Raw genomic sequence first — 23503 nt, forward strand, 5'->3', positions numbered from 1 at the left:
CACGTATCTCCACAGGAAAAAAAACCTGGAGTGAACTAAAATGTCAACACTGATGGTTGATTTTCACTTCTTTTTTGCTTACTTAAAATTTTTTTTTCTACAACTACTTATGTAATTCAAAGAACCAAAGATGAAATTACAAGAAGGGATTTTTGAGCAGATTCACTTGTGCAGCAGAATCAGAACCTCAAGGGAAGGAGGTGGAAAGGGGGTGCACTGTCAACAGGGACTATTGTCTCCAGATTCCAGGCACAGCCTGGAATGGATCAGAAGGCTCAGAAAGGCCCTAACGGGCCCAAGGCCACACAGTGCTCAGAGAATGGCGCCTACTTTCTTGCCTTCTGCTCTCCAGGTTTCTAAGCAAGAGAGGTGGGCTGGGAGCAGGGGACACAGGCCCAGCAGTCATTGGTACCTGTGCTCCTCGGGCAGTGGCTGCCCTGGTGAGGGTGGTGCAGGTGCCAGTGGGATCCATGGTACCGTCTTGCGGGACGTACAGGGTCCCGTAGAGGTCGTCCACATTCATCAGTGGGTACAGCGCCTTGGTCTCCGCGGGGCTCAGCACATGGGATTCCACGCCATAGACCTTGCCCAACTGGGGCGGTCCAGAGGAGATTAACAGCCGGAGGGGAGCAGAGTTCCAGTACACTCCCCTTCTCCGATGGGCCCCTAAGGCCCAAATCCAGCCCTGCTTCCTCCCACAAGCCTTAGCCAGTCCCCGCGTCCTGTGGGCCCCGTTCCTGAGTCTGCTCCAGCTTCAGGGTTAGGGGCAAGGGCCAGATCCCTCGGGATCCAATCGGCCCTGACACCAGCTGTGTGACCCGAGCAAGTTGTTTAAATCCTCTCCAATATTTATGTCATGGACAAAGAACTTAAAACAGTACTTAGTACAAAGGGTTTGTTGTTTAAAAATAAATAACCCTCGAGGCCTAATATTTTGGGTCTGAAGATCGGGTTTCCCCAGTCAGACCAACACCCCCAGGGGAAACCAAACCAGGTCCACATAGACCACCCCTCGGCCACATTTGATTGGCCCAATCACAGCCAATCAGCGCCTTAAGGCGTGGCCCTTTGGGACAGGCTCCGCCTAACCAGAGAGATCTCAACCAATCAGCTTCTCTTCTCTGTCTGGGAATTCTGGTTAAAGAGCTGCAAAGTCATTTGCTCCAGGTGTCCCAGCCAGTGAGGGCGCTGGGGGTGGAATCCAGATCCGTCACCTGTTGGGACTCCTTCCCTGCACCATGCTCTCCCAGGGAGTGCACCCACCGACATGAGCCTTTTGTACTCGTCCAGGCGCTGCCGGTTGGACGCGATGAAGAGGCCCCCATTCTGGATCCAGCCCGTGTGCAGCCCGGTCTCCTTCTCCAGCTCATGGCTTACTAAGCGCCGCGTGTGCGCCAGAAGCTCCACTTCCACGTCGCTAGGCCGCAGCTGCCATAGTAGTCCTGGCCCCGGAGAGGCGTGGCACCGTCAGTCCCCAGTCCCTGAGAAGGCAGCTGCACCCCTTCCCCACCCCCACCCCGCAGAATGTCAGGCGGTGCCAGGGTCTTTCTCTGAAGGCTGTGGGAAGCCAGGAGGGGGTGCTGAGTAGGAAATGACTGGGTCAAAGCTGAATGTTGGGCGACCCCAACCTCAATGTCAAAGCTCCCATTTACCCAGCACCTGCTCTGTGCCAAACTCAGGGCTGAGATTGGTCACAGGTGATATCACCGAACCTCTGAGGGGGCATGATTATTTTATAGATGAAATTAAGGTGGCATCCAGGAACTCTGACCCGAGGTCATCGAGCAGGTGAGTGGTGGAGCCAGGACACAGCTCACATTTGGTACTCTTCACAATAAGGGCTGCCCTATTCAGTGGCTGGGTCTTAGAAGCAAGAGATGGGATCTGGCTACGATGAGTGCAGCAAGGGTTAGAGGCAGCAGCCTGTAGGAGCTGGCTCCTGTCTCTCTCACAAGTGGGCGTGCGCCTCTTCCCAGCTCCAGCGCCAGTGACCTCACACTGGGAGCTTGATGTTGGCCAAGGGCAGGGGTGGTGTTTATACCCCCAGGAATGCGCTGATACTGCAAAGCAGGAGAGCCAGTTTATAGGATACCCTGGCTAGAACAGATAAGGCAGAAGGCTGGCTGCCCAGGAGACATGCACACCATAGGTGCTTAATGTATGTGTACTGGTTAATTTGGAAGACACAGCTCTGCATCACCCCTGGTGGCCCTGCCTGTCTGCTGCTAATCACAGGACACCCTCATCCCTACTGGTCCATCCAGGAAAGGGGCTTCTGCTCTTTGTGCAGACAACTGCCTGGGGCTTCTGGCTCCAGCTTCACCCTCCAGGGCCACACAGGCAGCATCTACCCACATGGTTTTGCAGAGACTTGGGGACAAGTAATCCCCCAAATCTGCTGGCCTTCAGACCGACTACACATCTTTCTTCAGCGGTCTCTCCTCTCCAACTCAGCTGCCTCTAACAGGCTTATGGCTGTTGACCCAGGCCTGACGTGGCAAGCCAAGGCTCCTAGATGAGTTCTGTCCCTCCCCCAGCCCCTGGCCCCTACCCGCAGTGTGCCAAGTGGTCCCAGAGGTCAGCCGCTCACGCTCCAGAAGCACCGCTCCGCTCACGCCCAGCTTGGCCAAGTGGTACAGGGTCTGGCAGCCCAAGCTGCCCCCACCGATGACTACCACGTTGGCTGTGCTGGGCAAAGGCTGGCTGGGGCCTCGGGCCACTGCCAAGGGGTCTTGTGCCTCCTTCAGGGTCCGCTGATACGGTACACTCTTCTCAGCTGTGGGGCCATCTGCGCTGGTCAGGGGGCGTAGCCCCAGGCCCTGGACAGGGCTCCAGTGAGGGCAGGCAGTGGCTGCACGCAGGACTCGGCTCAGTGAGGCCATGGGAACTCCAGGCTGCAGGACCACAAGGAGCTAGGGAGACCCAGGCTGGGTGGGCACAGAAGGGACAGATTGGGGTCTGTGTCATTAATATTTAATTCATTCATTCATCAATTCTGCATGTACATATTGAGAACCTGCTATACAGCAAGGCCCTGACTGGGCCCAGAGGTGACTGTAGTAGGCCTCTGCCAGCCCCCAGAGAAGACAGTTGGATGAAAGCTGGGGCCACCAGGGGAGACACCAAAGAGGGTCTGTGTGGCCTACAGATGTCCAATATGACACCTGAGGGAGTAGGGCCACCCAGTGAGGGAGGGCAGGGAGGATGGAGGGGGCTCAGGACAGAGGACCAAGATCAGCAGACAAGGGCACTCAGGCCCCAGACTGCAGGTGGTAAGAAGATGTCAGGGGGTGGCTGGAGGGCAGAGGGTGTCTGTCCTGCCAACCCTAGGGTGTCAAGATGCTCCCGAGGTGCCTGTGACCCCCAGGGCTGCAGGTTGGGGGCAGGACTGGGGAGGCAGGAGCCCCCAAGGAGACCAGGACAGGCCTCGGGGCTGTGGTGAGGGGATAGTGTCACCTGCACACACAGGGCAAGCAGGAGGAGAGACAGGTAGCAGACAGGGGAGCAGGTGGTCACAGGGCGTTGGCAGGCAGCCTTGAGACAGGATACCCAACCCCCAAGCCTGGATCCAGCTCTTCCCCCAACCCCCGGTGCAGCCCCCTCCCAAGCCCAGTGAGTTGTTTCTGCCTCATCATATCCAAAGCCCCTGGGTCCCAAGGTGGAAGCTGATAAAGTCTGGGTCCCCTTCACAGAGCCTGCTGGGAAGTTGGGTTAGGGCCTTCCTCCTTCAGTGCCCTCATCCCTTTCCCTCCTCCTTCAGGAAGCCCTCCCAGACCTCCCCGAGATGGAAAGGTCAAAGAAGAATGCAGTAGGGAACTGCTGGCTAAGGAGAGAAGGTGCAGAGGGGTGTCCCCTGGGGAGTTTCCTCCAACTCAGGAGGAAAAGATGCCTCAAAGGGGCTTCCCGGCCCTTCTATGGGGTCAGCAGGACAAATTAGAGGGATATGGCTATGATCCAAGGTGCAAAGATGGCTGTGCCACCCTCACAAATAGTCACCATTGATGTGAATTAGTCAACCCATTAAGAAAGTCGACTTCTATTTCCAAGCGTGGCTCCCCGACACCCGCAGCCCACTCTGACGGCAGCTTGGCCGGCATCTCTTTGTCGGAGAAGGAGAGGCTCCCTCAAGTGGCCAGCATGCACTGGGGCACAAGGCCAGACCCATACAAATCCAAAGGGCACACAACCTGCTGCCCCCTCCGACCATCCCGGGGCCTGGATGTGTGGAAGCTGGGGATCTGCTGGCACACTCTGTCCCACCCGCACTGTGGGCACTGCCCGAGCCCTTGCTGGGAGCAGCAGAGGTGCAGATTCCCTTCCTGGGCATAGTGGGGGATGTGGGATGGGCCGGTTCTCAGGCTGGACATGCTGCCCCACTCCTTCCCTGTGTCCCCCACCCCTGCTCAGCACCCCCTGTCCCCCACGGAAGGCGGCTGTCATCCAGACCCCTTGTCCCCCATGGAAGGCAGCGGTGATACAGAGGCATGGGGAGGGGTTCCAGGAGGGTGCTGGCAGGAGTCTGTCCCCAGCTTCCTGCTCTGGGCCGCCCTTCACCCACAGTTTGACGCCACCTGCTTCTGCCCACAGCTGGCCCTGGCCGGAGAGGCTGCCGCCTGCATGCATCTGTGCTTACCTTCAGTGCTTGAAGGTCCTTGGTCTTCCAGGAGCCCCCAAGAGTGATGTCCTAGTGGGGAAAGTTGGCAGGACGTCGTAGCTGAGGAAGGCTCTCTGAGGCTGGCCCCTGCCCCTGCCCCCACCAGGTGCTGCCCAAGGCTCAGCACACCTGGTTGCCCAAGGGCAAAAGCTTCTTCGCCTCACCCCCTATGCACAGCATGAACACAGCTGGTTTGGAAAGCTGCCACGCACCCCTCCTGCCTGCTGACCCATGGGCTCTCCTGGCCTCGGGGCTGCTGCTGGGGACTGGCAGCTGCCCCAGCAAGGGCAGCCCCAAAGCTCCTCTTGCTTCCTGGAAGCAGCTGCTTCAACACCAACCTGTTCGCCCGTCCCCTCCAACTCTCCCCAACCCCGAGGCAGCCTCTCAGGAGTGAGGACACTGGACAACCCTGGTTTGGGGTCAGGCAGATGGGTGGGGGCTTTGTCACAGGACTGAAGCCTTAGAGACCCTCAGACTCGCAGAGCAGATGCTCCTGTCTTGCAGGCTGCAGGGGGATGAGGGGTCGGATGAGGAAAGTCCCCGGCACAGCCTTCCCCTGGGGGGGACGGCAAAGGGGGCGCTGAGGCCCTGGCTGCCCACCCAAGACGACGCAGCAGCCAGAGGCGGAGGCGGTCTGCCAGCTCTGCCAGTTCCCGGCCAGTCCAGGCCCCGCCCACCGTGGGGGGTTACCTCCAGGAGGGCCTCCTCAGACCCCTTGGCCACGACAGCTAGAGCCCAGCCCGCCGGGTGGCAGTGGCGCTGTGGTCGCCTTCTTCCTTTCCAAGCAGCGGCCCGGCCGGAACCCAGGGCAGCCCCCGCCCCGGCCTTTCCAGCCGCATGTCACCGCCCAGATGGGGGCGGAGACTCGCCACCCACAGCCAAGGCTCCTGGGCCACCAGGGGCAGCACCCAAGTGGACCGCAGAGCCGGGCTGTGAACCCTGAGCCCCAGCAACCCTAGGCCACCTGATAGATGACCTCCCCATCTGACACTCATTCCTTTGTCTGTAAAGGGCCACAGAGCTGCCTTGGTGAACCGGTGAACTCGTGCACCCTGCTTGCCTGCCTGAGCCTGTGGAGCTCCCCACACCTCAAAGGAGCCCTGCATAGGCCCGCGGGCAGAAAGTGCAACGCGGTGCTGGGCGCCCCGCTGCGGACCGCCACCCTCGGGGAGGGGTGCGCGAAGGTCCAGTCAGCCTCCCAGGGGCGCTGCTCGTGGGCTGTCTGCACCAGATCCAGGTCCCACGGGTCCCTCCTGCGCTTAGCCAGTGGCCCTGAGCCATTTGCTCTTTTACTGCACAGCGCCCATTCTCCCAGGGCAGAGATTCCTGCCTCCATTTCATGTGAGAGGACACCAGAGCCCAAAGGGAGAGCCAGCTTGCCTCCCACCTCGCAGAAACTGCAGTCTGACTCCAGGTGTAGGACGGGGTGTCCAGTCCCAGGCAGAAGCAGACACTCAGAGGAGGGGCCCATAGGAAACCCAGAAAGAATAAGTATGAAAAAAATGTCCCAAGAGTCGGAATAGAGGCTGATATAAAACAGGACCTCCTTCCCCCACTGCATCAAAGAAAGGGCTAATGAAACTGTGGCCGTTGACATATTATGACATGATATGCCAGCTGCCAATACAGAATGACCATAGCAGTGACACTGCTGTAATTCCTACCCGTCAAACAATTGTTCCTTTTTGCACTCGGGCCATGTGTCTTGTTACCACGCTGTCTTCCTCTACATTTACTGAGCACCTAATGTGTACAGAACATGGCTGGGACCCTTGCAGAGCTCAGGGTCCAGGAAGCAGGCAGATCCAGGGGAAGGTCACACAGCCACGGGCTGGCTGTGATGGGGCTGCTCCTGAGCAGGGAGCCCAGGAGGGCCTCCCAGGGGAGGTGCTCAGAGGAGGAGGGCCTGCCCATGTGCCGCCCTGAGAGCAGAGACCACCGGGGAGCTTGTTCCTCAGAGCCCCTTGAGGAAAGCTTGCTCTGTCAGTTTGAGACCTCCCTGGGGTGGTATGGGGGTCAGGAGAGACTAGCCTGGCTTCTCTTCCAGTGGCTCAGCCTGGCCCAGCCATAGATTGGGTTAGAGAAGATGAAGAAAGATCTTGGCCAGAGTCTGCCTAGGAGCCCTGGGTGTGGGGGTACATGGGCAGGAGACACAGCAGTCACCGCAGTCTGGGGCAGCAGCCAGGCAGCCCACACCTCTCCTGGCCCTGTACTCAAAGACAAGCAGCAGCTGTTGCAAAATTCTCAAAATCCAAGCGGGCAGCACAATCACCCTGAACTTTGGACAAGGGGCAGTGGCTGGGGGCCTAGTTCTAGCTGTGTCAGCACTGTAGGGTCTGTCCTCCACCAGGGCCACTGGCGCCCTCTCAGGTACAAACAGATGAAGAGACTGTCTTTCCTGGTATGGGAGGTCACAGCTCTGGCCGGGGAGGCCAAGACAGGATCCTACTGCCAACGTGGGTGACCCTGGGCTGGTCTCATCACCTCTCCCTTTGCAGATTCAGTTTCCCCATCCAGGAAGTACAGGCTAGAATCCCCGCAATGTAGTTTCATGGAAGTTTTGTAATTTTCCCTGAGTATTATTACACTCTGCTTTTCATGCACTTTGAAGAAAACTGCTGCAAATTAAAGTCATGGTTGACGCTTCATTCAGGGGTGAGGGGATCCTCTAGGCCCACAGCCCTCCCCAGCCTCAGGCCTGGAGATCTGAGTGGCAGACACAGGCTCTGAGACTCTTTCCTCTGGGTTCGGCTGGCCCTTGGCCCATATTGCTGGCCAGGCTCCCAGGACAGAGGGAGGTGTCCTCAGGCCACCCTCTGAGGGGGCAGGAGTCCAGAGTGGGACAGGGGAGAACTAGGGGAAGAGGCTTCTCCACCAAGCTCTGCATGCAGCCTTGCAAAAGGGAGCAGCAGACACCAACACGCCAATCCAAACAAGAACCATGCTGACACCCTGCTGATGGAGCAGAAGGTGATACCCAGCACTTTCAAGGGCCTAGGGGGGCAGGCAGCATGCTGAGTGCCTTATGTTTGTGGTCTCAGATGAGACAGGAGTGACTGCTGCCCACTGAAGAGATGAGAAAACTAAGGCAGAACACAGCCAACAGGTGCCAGGCCCAGGCAATTCACAGGCCAAAGAAATTTCCACAACAATTTTCAAAGACTGAGTTTTTACACTGCCAAGATTTTGTTTTTCCAATTAGAACCTTAAAGGAAAACTACCTAGAGTACCCCCCAAGATTTCATGAAGGCAGAACGTTTTGTATCCCCTGCCAAGCAGAAGGGATACATGGTCCTTTCCCAGAGGCAGGTGGGTGACCTGCCTGACACCCACAGGCAGGAGCAGGTGACATGTGGTAGGACATGTGGCCACCAACATTCTCAGGAATAAGCAGCTGTGGCCCCCACCTGGCACAGTAGGCAGCTGCGGAGGCCCAGAATGCCGGCGCTCCTGGGTGGATAGCCATTCCTCCGCAGAGCAGCCGCTTCCCTCACGCTGTGAGCAAAGCCAGCATGGCCTGTGAGCAAAGCCAGTATGGTGCTAGGAAAATGGCACCTCCCACCCCTCCATGCTGAGTCTTTGCTAGGTGGCTGCCAGGAGTGCTTTATAAATCATCTTGGGGCACTGTGTCCACAGCTGCAGGCACCGTCACTCTCCAATGGGGGGGTCAGGAGCTTTGGCAGGATATCCTGCATGCAAAGGGCGGCTCAGGGCTATCCCCAGGCCAGGGCACAGATCCCCAACCCACATGGGGGTGCTGCAAGGGAAGAATGAAGCAGCAACTGCTGAAGCTGGAGGCCAGCTCAGCCAGGGTCTGAGACCCCCAGTACTGTCCAGACACCTGGGTTATCATGCAACCTTCCAGGGCTCTCATACTGGCTGCCAGGGGTAGGAGACCCCACGCATAACCCTAGAAAACTCCAGGTGCTCCCTCACTTCTCCACCCACGATGGGCCCACACCTGGGTAGAGCAGGTCTTGTCCACTAGGCCAGTCTGGGAACTTTGCAGGGGACACCTGGGTGTTGCCCTCTCAGTCTGGCTGCAGGAACTCCTGTGGGAATTGTGGGTCTCATGGGGAACAGAGGGCGGGAGGATTGTGCAGAGCATCCTTGGAGACCCAGGACCCAAACCCCCTCCCAGGGACCTAAAGGAGGTCAGCCACCTGACCATGAGTGGGGTCACCAGTTACCCCAGGCCATCAGCCCTGGAAGAGGCTGAGCTTTGGTGGAAATATCACCCCCGTGAGTACTACAAGCTGGGGAAGCTGGATGGAGGCCCAGGAAGGGACTGGCAGACAGCTGGGCTGATCTCCCAAGAAACTAAAGCCCAGCTCTGTTGGGCCCTATGCTGTCCTCCAGGCCACACCAACAGGGGGCTGCAACCTCAAGGAAGTCACCTCCACCAGGGATAAAACCCACTTGTTCATGGCACTGTTGCATTGGGTTTGCTAGTATTTTGGTGAGAATTTTTGCATCTATATTCATCCAGAATATTGGCCTGTATTTTCCTTTTCTTGTAGTGTGTTTCTCTGGCTTTGGTATCAGGGTAATGCTGGCCTCGCTAAGTTTCAAAGCGTCCTTGCCTTTGCAAACCTTTGGAAGAGTTTGAGAAGGACTGGCATTAATTGTTCGGTAAACGTTTGGAGGAATTCGCCAGCAAAGCCCTAAGAATCTGGGTTTTCTGTGTTGGAGGGTGTTTGGTCACCGATTCAATCTCTTCAATCTTTTTTTTCATGATTCAGTCTTGGTAGGAATTTATTCATTTCTTCCAGTTTATCTGATTTGTTGGCACGTGATTGTTCACAGTTGTGTTATCATTCTTTGTATTTCTATGGTACGTTTTCATGTTTCTTCTTTCATTTATAATTTTATTACTTATTTGAGTCTTTTCTTAGTTTAGCTAAATTTTTTTTTTTTTTTTTGGCCGGGGCTGGGTTTGAAACCACCACCTCTGGCATTTGGGGCCAGTGCCCTACTCCTTGAGCCACAGGCACTGCCCATTTTAGCTAAAATTTTATGGATTTTATTAATCTTTTCCAAAAACATAACTCTTAGTTTCATCGATCTTTTCTGTTGGCTTTTTTTTAAATCTGTATTCCATTTATTTCTGCTGTGATCTATATTTCCTTCCCTCTGCTAATTTTGGGCTTACATTTTCCTTCATTTTCTAGTTCCTTGATGTATAAAGTTAGGTTGTTTACTTAAAATCTTTTTTTCTTAATGTAAACATTTATTACTATAAACTTCCTTCGTCAAGCTGCTTTCTGTATCCCATAAGAGTTGGTATGTTGTGTTTACTTTTTCGCTTGTCTCAAGATAGTTTTTTATTTCCTTTTTGATTTCTTCTTCTGTAAGAGGAGAAACGGCCTCAAACCCCATCCGTGTAGCTGTAAAAGTTATTTAATGATCTAATTTCAGGGTCCTCAAACTTTTTAAACAGGGGGCCAGTTCACTGTCCCTCAGACTGTTGGAGGGCCAGACTATAGTTTAAAAAAAAACTATGAACAAATTACTATGCACACTGCACATATCTTATTTTGAAATAAAAATGCAAAACGGGAACAAATACAATCACACTCCCGCATGTGGCCCGTGAGCCCTAGTTTGAGGACCTGTGAATTCTAACTAGTTATCAATTATATCAACCAGTACTCCCCTGGTTCCAACACCATGAAGGTCAGGATGACCATGGGATGAAGAAAAAACAACAGGTGAGGCTCGGTGCCCATAGCACATTGGTTACGGAGCCAGCCACGTACACTGAGGCTGGCAGGTTCAAGCCCTGTCTGGGCCAGCTAAACAACAATGACAACTACAACAGTAAATAGCCAGGTGTTGTGGCCAGCGCCTGTAGTCCCAGCTACTTGGGAGGCTGAGGCAAGAGAATTGCTTAAGCCCAAGAGTTTGAGGTTGCTGTGAGCTCTGACATTATGGCACTCTACAGAGGGTGACATAGTGAGACTGTCTCAAAAGAAAAAAAAAAAAACAGGTGAAATGCATACAGATTAGCAACGTGACAGACAATGAGTCCTATGGCTAGAGATCAGAGGGCCAGATGATGTAAGTAACTTTGCTGAAGATGGTAACTTTGGGGGAGGGCATAAAAACTCTGTGAAACTCTCTCAAAGTAAGACAGGCTTTGGGAATGATCTCTTGTCTTCCTGGGATTCTGAATCTTGGTAATAAAGAACAACTTTGACTCACACAAGTGTTTGGCTCTTGCCTGGTTTCAATGCCCCAATTACACTTCCATTCATTGGTTATTCAGGGGTGTGTTGTTAAATTTCCACATATTAATAAATTTAAACACTCACACAAGTGTTTGGCTCTCACCTGGTTTCAATGCCCCAATTACACTTCCATTCATTGGTTATTCAGGGGTGTGTTGTTAAATTTCCACATATTAATAAATTTACCAATTTTGCTCCAATTATTGATTTTTAGTTTTAGACCACTGTGGTCAAAAAAGGTATTTGATATAATTCAAGCTTCTTAAATTTGGAAAGACTTGTTTTGTGACCTGATATATGATCTATCCTGGAGGATATTCAATGTGCACTTGACAACACGTATAAATTCTGCTATTGTTATATAGAATGTTCTGTCTTGTAAACCCACGTAGTCTATATTCTGTGCCTCAAGTCCACTATTTTCTTATTTATATTCCATCTGGATGATCTATCCACTGTTGGAAGTAAAGTCACCTACTATTATTATATTGTCTGTTTTCCCCTTCATTTCTGCTAATATTTGGTTTACATATTCAAGTGGTACTTTTGTGGTAGAGGATTGGGCTGGTCATTATGGAGGATAGGTCTGAGAATATCCTGAAGAGCTGCTTTGGTTATGGCAAATTTCTTCAACATATGAATGTCATTAAAGTATTTAATTCCTCCATCATAAAGGAAACTCAGTTTAGCTGGATACAGGATCTGGGGTTGAAAGTTATTTTGTTTTAGATTAAAAGTCGATGACCATCCTCTTCTGGCTTGAAAAGTTTCAGCAAAGAGATCTGAAGTCATTCTAATATTCTTCCCTTTGTAGGTAATGGATTTCTTATGTCTGGCTGCTTTCAGAATTTTCTCCTTCATATTAACTTTAGTGAAGTTAATTATGATATGCCTGGGGGATGTCTTATTCAGGTTGAGTCGTTCTGGGGTTCTGAAACTGTCTGCTATCTGAATTTCAGAATCTCTTGGCATGTCTGGAAAATTCTCTTTCATAATTTCATGGAGAAGGGCCTCTGTGCCTTGCGAAGCCACTTCATCACTTTCAGGGATTCCAATGAGGCAGATATTAGCCTTCTTCGAATTATCCCAGAGGTCTCTGAGAGAATGATCTGTTTTTGCTCTCCATTTCTCTTCCTCTTTGAGAGTTTGGGAGTGTTCAAAGGCTTTGTCTTCAATGTCAGAAATCCTTTCTTCTGCTTGCTCCACTCTGTTACTGAGGGATTCTACTGTATTTTTCAGATCTTTGAGGGCTGCAAATTCTTGCTTCAGTGTGTCAAAATCTTTGGTGGTTTTGTCTTTAAATTCGTTAAATTCTTTAGACAACTTTTGAATTTCTCCTTGAATTTCTAATTCCGACTTTTGAATTGCTCCTCGAATTTCTAATTCCAAATTTTCCTCCATTCTTTTAATTTTGTTTGCAATCCAAATTCTGAATTCGATTTCTGACATCTTGGCCAGCTGTTTATGAATAGGATCTTCAGTTACATCTGCCATATCTTTCCTTTGGGCGGGGAGTTGATCTATTCTGGTTATTCATGTTACCAGAGCTTTTCCGCTGATTCTGCCCCATGATAATTTTACACCGTTTGACTTTTCCCCTGCAGCTTTGTCTAGGACCCATACAGTGCTATGGCCTGAGAAACTGGGGACCTGTTTGGTGTGGTGGGGCTAAGTGGCTCTGTCTTGTTTTCAGCTAGTCTCTGTCTAACCCTAGTGAAACAGTTACTCTGGGTTGAAGTCTCAGCTGTGGAGAAATACCAGCAATTAAGTCACCCCACCCCCAAGGTAACAATTGGAAAAGGAAAATCAAACCTTCCTACAACCACACACCCAGGGCACCACTTGGATAGTCCTCGGGTGAATGGCTCAGTTCAAAAGGTCCAAATCAATTGTCTCAGTCAGCACCTGTCTCAGGTGGGAGAGTTTAAAAGGTCTCTGGCAACTAGATCGCAAGGGTCTGCTGACAACTCAAATATGACTTGCTCCGGTGCTCCGTGAAGTCAGGAGGACCCAGCCAGCAAATAGATTAGACTGGGAAGGTTGATGTCTCCTACCCCACCTTGCACCTCTGTCACACCCAGAATCTGATAACCCTACAGGGCTGTGACCCAGTTGCCTCCAATGAGCAGATACTTCAGGGGTTTGCACCTGCCTGAATCACAAGGAAATCTGTCTGCTCAGCCAGGCCGCTGCTCTCTGCCTCTATCCATCAGGGGGAGGTGAGGCCTGACAACCTCAGGCACTTGATAGAGGCTGGGGGGTGTTCACTCAGTTTCAGCCCCGCCCCTGATTGATGTTACTGACAGAACAGAACAACTTTGCGGGGGTTTGTTTCTGTCCCTGCTAAATTCCCCTGTAGAAGAGAAGCTGTTTTGAGTTCCCAGAAGCTGTGCCTCAGGCCCTGTCTGTGCTGCTGCACAGTCTCAGCTGTTTGTATTTGCAGCACAGTTACCTGTCAGATCCAGCCTCTGCCTGCCCTCCTTTGTTTAAGCTGATGGTCCCCTGGGGGCTGTGTGCATCTTAGGCTCAGTAAAGGGGTCTTTTGGGTCAGCCCACCCTGGGAATCTCCCAGCTCTTCACGTGCGTTTTCTAGTCCCCGCGCTCCACCCAGGCTGGTACCACCTCAGGAAAACCCTTTACTTACGGGGCCTGCATTTCCATCCCGGATCTGTTCCACGGTAGTTGCCACCTGAGAAGATGCCCAGCCTCCTCTGGTTGCCCAGAGAGACGGGGGTGTGACTTTGGAATATCCAGGGGTGAGCCCTATTGTTGCCAAAAAACGGCTGTTGCTCTGCACCTCGGGGCACTGCCGCTCCAGCATGGTTCCCTCTCAGCTGACCATCCTCTCCTCACTCCTGTGCTGCAGAATCAGCACCGACCAGCTGCAGTCCAGGTCCTGTCCACACCCCTTGAGAAATCACCCAAGAATCTGGACTCCTGGGGGACAGGCCTCCAGACCTCAGAGTGAGAGTGGTGGGGAGTGCTGAGAGCTCAAAATTGCCGGTAGAGAATATATACAGTTTTATGCCTGGCAGGGGAGCACCATGGCACCCTAGTAGGGGAGGCAGGTCCAGTTTTTAGAGGGTCTCTCCCATGGAGTATAGTGGGAGGACCTTTGAACTCTGCTCTTTTGCTTGTGGGGCACTCCGAGCCATCCTCATGGGGGAGGGAACTCCCTTCTGCTTGGTGATGGATTTTGTACCTTTTGTTATATCTTTGGGGTCATAGCTAGCCTCAGCGGGGTTGTTGTGAGTTCTTCAACCTTCTCTCTTGGTGCAGCTCAAATCCACCAGGTTACTTGCTAAATTTCTGTCCTTTAACTCTCCTTCTGGACGGGAGCCTCTGTGGAAGGCTGGCTTCAGTCTGCCATTTTGTCTCTGCCCCTCTGTCAGAATTATCTTATTTCATGTAACATAATATCCACTGGGTTCATCCACATTTTAAAGGCTGCTTTTTAAAGGCTGAATAGTATTCCATTGTATGCATACACAACATTTGCTTTACCTGTGTATCCGTGAATGGACACTTAGATTGATTCTGTATCTTGGCTCTTGTTACTAATGCTGCATTGGAAAGGAGAGCACAGATATCTTGTTGACATACCGATTTCATTTCCTTTGGATATACAGCCCATTGTGAGATTGCTGGATCAAGATTTCTTTATATTTAATCTAGTTGGGGTTATTTGGGCCTAATAGATACGGATATTCTTTTCCCTCTCCATAATTGGGACTGTTCTATCATGTCATTATTTTTTAAATTTTATTTTTTTGAGATAGGGTCTCACTCTGTCACCCAATATGGACTTTGGTGGTGTCATCATAGCTCACTGCAGCCTCCAACTCCTGGGCTCAAGTGATCCTCCTGCCTCAGCCTCCTGAGGAGCTGGACGACAGCTGCTCATCACAAGGTCTGGCTAAATTTACTCTTGCTCAGGCTGGTCTCAAACTCCTGAACTCAGGCAATCCTCCTGCCTTGGCCTCACAGAATGCTGGGTTACAGGCGTAAGTCACCACGCCTGGCCTGGATTTCTTTTTTCTAGGCACTCAGGAGTACCAACAAACAAGAACTCTACTTTAAACTCTCAGCCCCACATTCTACAGACCCTTAGGAAGTATAAATTCCAGCTGCAAACTTCTTAAGTGTCAAATTAGTATCATGCATTTGTTACAGTTCTTTTTGTTGTTGTTGTTGAGGCAGAGTTCTACCCTATGCCCTGAGCAGAGGGCAGTGGCGTCAGAGCTCACCGCAACCTTGGACTCTGGCTGTGGGCACCCTGCTGCCTCAGCCTCCGGGGCCGCTGGGATTACGGGCGCTCGCCGCTGCGCCCCACTGGGTTTTTCCATTTTTTTCACGAGTTGGGGTCTCACTCTCGTTCACACAAGCCTCGAACTCCTGAGCTCAAGCAATCCTCCCGCCTCAGCCTCCCACAGTGCTGGGATGACAGGCGTGAGCCACAGTTTCTAGGGCTACTATGAACAAGTACCACACACTGGGTGGCTTGAAGTACAATTTGTTGTCTTACAGTTCTGTAGGCTGTAGAGAGAATTTGTCCCAGGCCTCTCCCCTGGTGTCTGGTGGCAGCTGGCAGCATCTGGTGTACCTTGCCTTATAGATGCATCACCTGATCTGTCTGCATTGTCACGTGGTGTGTCCTCCCAGGTGCATGCTTGTCTCTGTGTCAAATTCCCACTTCTCAGAAGGACCCAGCAATATTGGGTTAAGGTCCACCCTAGTGACCTCATCTTAACTACTACACTTGCAAAGACCCTATTTCCAAATACGGTCACTTTCACAGGTACTGAGGGCTACTTCAAGATATCACTTTTTTTTTAAGACAGTCTCTTTTTACCCTTGGTAGAGTGCTGTGGCGTCACAGCTCACAGCAACCTCAAACTCTTAGGCTTAAGCGATTCTCTTGCCTCAGCCTCCCAAGTAGCTGGGACTACAGGTGCCTTTCACAATGCCCGGCTATTTTGTTGTTGTTGTTTAGCAGGCCCGGGCCGGGTTACAACCCGCCAGCCCTGGTGCATGTGGCTAGTGCCCTAACCACTGAACTATGGGCACTGAACCAAGGTATCACTTTTGGTAGACACAATTCGATCCATGACACGTATTCTCAAAAAGTTTCTTTTTTTTCTTTCCACCATCAAGTTATAAGAAAGAGAATTCTCTTTGCTGCCCTTTGGTGGTGGTAGTGGTGTGTGAAGGTCAGGGACAGATTTATAATCATACCAACATTCAAGGTGAGGCCCACAGCTTCGAGTAGGCTCACCCTAGGCAGGCCCTAGGTGTCACCTCCACTCCCCTACCCTTGGCCAGGCTGTAAATATGGGCCCCCAAGCTCACCCAGCTGAGCAAACACCCATAGGGAGAAAGCCAGCCCACCTCTCTGGGCTCTGCTTCACAGTTACTGACGTTTAATCTGTGTTGCTTCTTTATCACCAGCTTCCAGATGGAACTAGAAATATTTTCTCAGTGTTTTTGTTGTTTTTACCAGAAGGGGTGGTCAGGATGTATAACCTCCTATTGATGACACCCACATCCTTCCCTCTGGGCCATGTGAATGGGCTGCTTTGCACTGCAAAAGGGACTGTGCAGATGTGATTGGGATTGAGGACCTAGAGATAGGAAACTATCCTGGATGATCTGGGCGGGACAAACTAAATCAGGTGAGTACAGAGAAGCAGCTGTGGCTGAGGGAGAGAGAGGTGACTTTGGAAGAAGGGTCAGAGAGAAAACTTCGAGGGTTTTGAAGATGGGGCAAGGGGTCCATGATGCCATGGTTGTGGTGGTTTCTAGGAGGAAAGGCAAGGAAATAAAGGAACACAGCTCTGCTGACACCTCCGTTTCAGCTCAGTGAGACCTGGGCTGGATTTCTGTAACCCACAGGACTATGAGATGACCCATTTTTGGTAACTTGGGGAATCAATACACCCGCATGCAGCTGGAAGCAGGAGTCAGGCCTCTTCTTCCCAGGGTTCCTGAGACTCCAAATGGAGAGCTGTGATGAGAGTGAGTTACTTTTTCTTCCCCAGCCCTCCTTTTTCTCACCTCTATCCAGCTTTCATCCATCACACTATGCTGCTTAGTGTGTCACTAAATATACTCACACCTCTGTCACTTGGTTTATCAGAAGTCACTTCTTGACTTCTACCCAGCAAAGATGAGGGAACCGGCACACCTGTCCTCTTTCCTCTCCAGGAGAGTTGGGTTTGGGGTACCAGTCAGGTGAGACACACAAGTGGCTCAGCAGAAAACAGGTGACAACAGAAGTGGTGCTCCTTAGAAGGCAGAGGGAAGGCAGAGTGGGACGGGACTCGTGCTCAGTCAGTGGGTGGGGGTGGGCCCAGAGACCAAAGTCTCTACCAGGCAGCTGTCATCTAAGCAGCCTTCCTAGAGGAGCTCTTGTCAGTGGCCTCGGGGCCAACAGGCATGAAGTCTGCAGCCTCATTGGCTGAGCTGAGAGGGGTCTCTGTGGCCTGTCTGGGCAGTCCACAGGGAGTATGGGGGCCAGTCCAGCAAACTGTACCAGCTGTCCCACAGGGAAGTAGCCACCAGGAGGTGGTTGCATGATCCAGCATGTTGAGGGAGACTGAGCCCTGCTTCTGGTGTGGGAGAGTGGGTGCCAACCACCTGCCACTGCTAGGATTCACCACGCTTTTTCTACATTAGTTCCTTCCTTTGCCGGGGCTTATCATAGTTGTATTATGTTCTGTAACCAAATCTCCACCCTTGTCTGTGATTTGTCCTCACAGAGATAAAGGTTCCATGTTCACTCCAAGGTTTGGAGGTGGCTTCTCACTTGCCTGCCTATGATTTGCCCCGAGTCCTTTCTCTAGGACACAACGCCGTGAGCAACAGTCCCTGAACTTTCACATGCTGAACTCACATGCTGGTTGCCTGATGCTGGGGATACTGTTTGAGCCTGTGATCCCAGGGTGGCTCTCTCTGCCGGGACCTTGTCTGCTAGCATTGACTCACTAAGGCAAACCTGAGTTTTCTCTCGTTATAACAAATGTGACCTTTTGCTTGGATGCCCAGCACATGTTTTTTTTCTGTACTTTTGAACTCATTCTGTATCCACTTGGCCTGAGGTATAATGTGCCATTTCTTCACTTTCTTTCTGGAAACTTAAAAAAAAATTCTTTAAAAGTCCTGTCATGCCCCATGACTTTAGTTTTATTCAGCAGACCCTCACCCCGAACCATCCATGGGTGTCAGAGTCAGCTCCCCCACACGAGGGGCTGTCAGACATCAGCTTTATTTAGTTGGCCCTAGAGGCCAAGAAGAGTGTGGGTGTCTCAGAACCAGAGGGTCTGAGACCCTAAACTGCCCTGAGGTTAGCTCCCGACATCTGGCTTGGATTCTTCTCTTTTTCTGGAATGTGCCCTTCTTTAGAGCCCAGCAGTGCATTTTGTCCATGTTTTTTGGTATTTCTTGCTGGCAGTGGAGGGGTGGGGCATCCCCACAGGTTCTGCCTAACCTGCAGCTGGAAACCAGGGAGACTTTCTGGTCGTGTCCACTGTCAATCTCAGGTAAGGGATCAATAAAAATGGATTGGGTAAATGAGAGAATGACCACAAGCATAAAAACTGCATTTTCTGCAATAGTTAATAGATAAAACATTCAAACTGGTCAAGCAGGAAATGTATTAATCTTACAGGAAATTGCAACATGTCCCAGGGTGGGTGGGGGGCGGGGAAAGAGGGGGAGGGAGGGAAAGCCTAGTCCCCCTCCCCACTAGAATACAGGCTTCCCGGGGCAGAGATTTCTCCTCTTGGGTTCCCACAGATTTCCCAGGGCACCAGAGGCCCACAGTGGACACACACTGTCTCTGGGGCAGTGAGCAGTGGGAGACATCCCTGAGAACTCATTCTAACCTGATTCTCAATAGCAAGTCTGAGAAACTCACTCCAGCTGGTTCTCAGAGAATGGGGGGCCAGGCTGGGTTCGGGCCTTTCAGCCCCCTCCTCCAAGAAGGGGGGCCCTCGCTGACTCTGCCTCTAGTCCCAGCCTTTCCACCTCCCGAGTGGCTCAGCTTTCCCATCTGAGCAATTGCAGCACTGGACCTTCATGAGGGACAGATGTGCATGCAGCAGCCAGCCCACACCTGGGGGAAGCAGCCAGCCCACACCAGGGGATGCAGCCAGCTCACACCCAGGGGATGCAGCCGGCCCACACCCAGGGGACGCAGCCAGCCCACATCAGGGGACGCAGCCAGCCTACACCCGGGGTACGCAGCCAGCCCTCACCAGGGTGACGCAGCCAGCCCACACCTTGGGGATGCAGCCAGCCCACACGTGGACACCACATTGCTTCCACTCAGGACACAGGGGCTTGAACTAGCAGGCTCTACTGTTACTCCCCAACTCAGTCTTCTGGCCACCAGTGTCCATGACCCACTGTCCAGGGCTACCCCTACATCTCTGGGTGCAACAGGAAGGGCTGAGTGACAGGAGGGGATAGCCTTTGGGAAGGGGTCCCTCCAGGGGCCTTGCTCGCCCATGCCCAGGGAGTGGGGGTGGCCTCCTGTGCGCTGAGCACAGTCCAGCCTGACCGTCAGGAGACCTACAGGCTCCTGGAGAAGGGCATCTTCACCCACTCCTCCCTAGCCCACCAGGACTCCCTCCTGGCAGTCCAAATGGGAGAAGCCCAGGCAGAGGTCCTGTCTGCAGGAGAGATGGGGGCTGGCAGGAAACAGACAAGCCATTGCTAAGGAATGTGCTGTAGCCCAAACAAGTACGGAGGCTTTGAGTCAGGCCCAGCTGAGCGGAGGTCATGTGTGAGCCTGGATAAGTTACTAATATGTCTATGGCTCAGTTTCCACCCTTCATCCCAGGAGTATCTCTAAATCTCAGCTGTGCCAGCTCCTGCCCCTAGGGAGTCCACGGTTATCAGAATCAAGGGCCTGTGCCTTGGTGCCCTCTGTGGCCTCGAGGGCAGCCAGTTCTCAGCAAACAGGAGCTCTTGGCTCAACCAGCTGTCCAGTGTCAGGGCTGAGGGCACTGTCCAGGGATCAGGAGAGCCGGGGACCTAGAAAAGATAGTGAGGCCCGGGTTTCCAGCCACCTCTTCTCTGCTGGACCTGTGCCCGAGGCTCCCCAATCTGAGTCTGGACCTAGTTGCTGATGCCTCTACCTCCAGCCCCAGCCCTGGGCTCCAAGTCCCCGGAAAGTCCCCACAGCTCTCTGCTGCTTGGCCTGGGACCTTCTCAGCAGCTAGAAATGCCTGCCCAGGGGCAGGTCAGCAAGCATCTAGTCCATTCCCTGACCTCCATGGGTGGACCCCAGAACCCAGGCTGGAGGCTGGCTCCTGAGGAAACTGGTGCTGGAGTAAGGAGGCTTCCTGGACCCTCTGCAGGGGTCACCCTCAGCAGGTGGGGCCCAGGCACCAAGTGGCAGCCTGAGCCAGGCTCTGGGGCTGACTCCAGTGGGGCAGTCCCTACCACCTCCCACATTAGGCTCACCTCCTTGTTTGTAACTAACACTGACACTTGCCCAGCACCAGCCAAGTCTCACTTGGTCCTCACAGTGCTCCATGAGGTCAGCCCCTCAGGGTGCTGCTAGTCACCCCAGTGGCCACACTCCCCTGTGTCCTCTCCAGCACATGGGCCCAGCTCAGACCTTGCATTCCCAGTGTCCACTGCAGCCAGGAATGGCCATGTGACCAAATGCTGCCCGGCGCTGTAAGGGGCCTCTGCACTCTCCATGGCCTCGAGGCAGGTACTCTGGGAATCACCTTGTACCATAAGGTGGCCATTAGTGAAGCTCCTGCTGAGGACGGGAGACAGGGAGGGAGGAGCAGGTCCCGATGCAGGGATTAGGTGGGCAAGGAGAACCACCCGGACTGCTTCTCTGGAGCAGGGGAGGAATGCATCTCTCTCTACTTTGTTTCCTCTATCACGTACCACAGAACCCACCCTGACGGAGGGAGTACTGTTTTTATCTCCAACACACACACACAGAGAAACAGAGGCTCAGGGGATGATGGACATGCCCAAGGTGAGGTGGGGTCTGAATCCCATTTGGTGCCTCTGAGGCCCCTGGAGGGGTCTGCAGGATGCTGCTCGGGAAGCCTGGGGCTGTGTCAGCCCCAACACCATTATCTCCTTCTGATACATGGCCTCTGCCAAGGCTGGGCCACCCTGGGGCACAGCACCAGGCCCTAATGGACTCAGGCAAAGGAGTCCAGACACTCCCTCCTCCGCCCGCGCCAAAAGCTGACCACTCCTGCAGAAAAGAACTTAGGTTTATTTGCAGTAAAAACTGGTCTGAAAAAACCCACCAGGAAGTGTCCAGTCTGTGTTCCATTTGGGGTTGCCACCAGCTGTGGGGCCTGACCCACATGCACCAGGCTCCTCAGCCCCGTGCACCCCGCCTGCCCCCGGCCCGCCAACATCCTGCTTAGTGCAATGCAAACAAAACCAAACCAAGTACAGATTCTGAAACAAACACAAAACAAAAAATTCACAAAGTCCAGGGTTCAAAATTATTTCTTCCCAGTGTCCTTCTTTATCATGATGATTTGTTTCTTGAAAAACTAAAATATACATCATTTTCTTGCTATTATAAAATCTCTTTCTTATCATTCACAGGTCCATCACTGGAGATTTGGGTGAAATAATTACAAATCTTTTTTTCCCCTCAGAAAACAAACAAGCCAAACAAAAACACAATGAAACAAAAACTCCAAAACCAACACACAAGAACTTTCTGGCAGTAAACACATAAGGGGGCTGACTGGCTCCCCCTGGCCATCCTGGGCTCATAGTGGCAGGGCCGAGGGTCCCTCGCAAAGTGCTCCGTGCGACCGACACACAAGCCTGGGCATGCGCTCTCTGAGGCCAAAGCCCCGCTCCCCACCCTCTGCCTCAGGTTCCCCCACCTCTCCAACCCTTGCAGGGTGTCTCCTCCCCCAGTGACACCCATCCTCCTGACCCTCTACCTTGTTCCCAGGCCCCAGGGTACCAGAAGTCTACAAGGCTGAACTCGGAAAGAGCCTCGGGGTGCTGTGTGGTGCCTAGGCCCCACCCTCCAAAGGTACCAGCCCCCCAATACCCCGCCTCAGTGTGGTTCCCTCCTCCAAGGCTGTGCAGGTGACTGAAGGGGGAGAGGGCCCAGGAAAGCCTGGTCTCACGAGGAGTTTTGCTGCTGGGAGGGTGTTGCTAGGTCTCATGCAACATCAGGGTAAAGAAAATAGGGTCTGGCTAAACTAGCCAGAGGTCAAAGGCCAGGAGTTGTCAGGATGGGGGAGTACCCCCAAGAGCACTTATTTTGGGTTGGCCACAGGCCCAGCATGGGCTGCAGGAGCCCGACAGCAGCCCTGCCAAACCAGAACCGATGTCTCATGCAAAGGCTGGGCAGACCCTCAGAGACCCCTCTTCAGGGTGAGGGGACTCAGATGGGCCTGTGAGTGGCAGGGGGCTCGTGAGGGGAGATCCTTATTTTCGTTCCTACCCATTTCTGGGTCTGCAGAAGATGTATCTGCCTAGCCACGGGGCAGGGCACCCAGGGCAGGGCCTTCTGGAGCAAGGGCAGACAACAGTACCATTGACCAGGGAGCAGTTGCAGCAATGCCCTCCTGAGGGGGGTCTGCCCTGGGGTCTCTGCACGCCCCAGTATGGAGGGAAGTGAGGAAGTCAGGGCAAGCCCCGGGAGCCTGAGAACTGCAAGGCCCCTATGCAAGGCTCCCTTCTCCATGCCAAGCACAGCGCGGCTGGGCACAGTCGAGCTCTGGTCCCATTTGCCTCTCAAGGCCTAAAGCCTCCCCCTGGGAGCAGCAGGAAAAACAGGCAGGCTGAGTGCAGAGGCTCAGCAGAAGGGCTTGGACTGGTCCCCTCTGCTGTCCTCAGCCCTCCTGGGGACAGATCTCTTGTCTGGACTAAGGCTCCTGAACGCCAACTCAGCCAGACGGCGGCAAGCAATGAGCTTATGGCCTCAGCCAGCACCCCAAGCCAGGCTCAGAGCATGGCGGGCCACCCTCTCCTTGTGCCCTGCTGGGGGCAGCCTGGATTTCCTCTATGTACAAGTAGCGTACCCAGCGGCAGGCTAACGATGAAACGGTTCGTGTTTAGGACTTGGAATGCCCTCCCCATCCCTGCAGGCCGCTGACAGCTGGTGAGCATATCCCCCCTGAGTCATGGAGGAGCTACAGACAGACTTTGAAGCTGGAGCAACTCTCCTGAGGAAATCGGCAAGTCTCCTGTGTCCCTGCAGTCACTGGATACCCTCCTCCTCCACATACGTTGATGGAAACCAGCCGATCTGAAAAAGATGTCAGGATCACGTGTGTACGTGTGTACGTGTGTGTGAGTGCAAGAGTGTGTATGTACGTGCATGTGTGTGTCTGGGTGGAGGTGAACAGGGGCTCGTGGAGATGAGGGACCCTCTGGGAGGTCAGAGCTCTCAGCCACACCTGCCACACAGGGGCCCTGGCAGGAGGATGGGGGGCCTGGTGGAGCCACAGCCCAGGAATGAGAACGGCCCACAGATGCACCGGCCTTGGCCCATTTACAGTGCTCTGCTGCCAGTCAGAGAAAACCAAATCCTCTGGAGGAAAATAACATCACTTAGAATGCATACAGTTTTCTTTATACACAAGCTTGGCATTCAGTTAGG

The 23503-nt window shown here is 53.1% G+C and overlaps 1 protein-coding gene across 23 annotated transcripts in view; it reads right to left on the reverse strand.

Moving 5' to 3' along the window:
- Positions 1–23503, reverse strand: part of VAV2 (vav guanine nucleotide exchange factor 2) — a 272198-nt gene that overhangs the window by 63259 nt on the left and 185436 nt on the right. For 14 of the 23 annotated variants that reach the window (XR_008373766.1, XR_008373768.1, XM_053558480.1 and 11 more), the window contains 4 exons: positions 4634–4684; positions 2552–2894; positions 1264–1442; positions 413–592 (listed from right to left, as the gene is read on the reverse strand). Coding sequence is in view for 21 of the 23 variants with exons in the window: in XM_053558480.1 (XP_053414455.1) it covers positions 413–592; positions 1264–1442; positions 2552–2894; positions 4634–4684 (753 nt within the window). In the remaining 2 variants the exon portion in view is untranslated. Of the gene's footprint in view, positions 1–412; positions 593–1263; positions 1443–2551; positions 2928–4633; positions 4685–4992; positions 5101–5122; positions 5299–5344; positions 5496–6336; positions 23150–23503 lie in introns of those variants that run through there. The other 9 variants (XM_053558616.1, XM_053558626.1, XM_053558587.1 and 6 more) reach the window with 8 other exon arrangements.

The sequence above is a fragment of the Nycticebus coucang genome, chromosome 2 (assembly GCF_027406575.1).
Source record: "Nycticebus coucang isolate mNycCou1 chromosome 2, mNycCou1.pri, whole genome shotgun sequence".
In the NCBI taxonomy this organism is placed as follows: domain Eukaryota; kingdom Metazoa; phylum Chordata; class Mammalia; order Primates; family Lorisidae; genus Nycticebus; species Nycticebus coucang.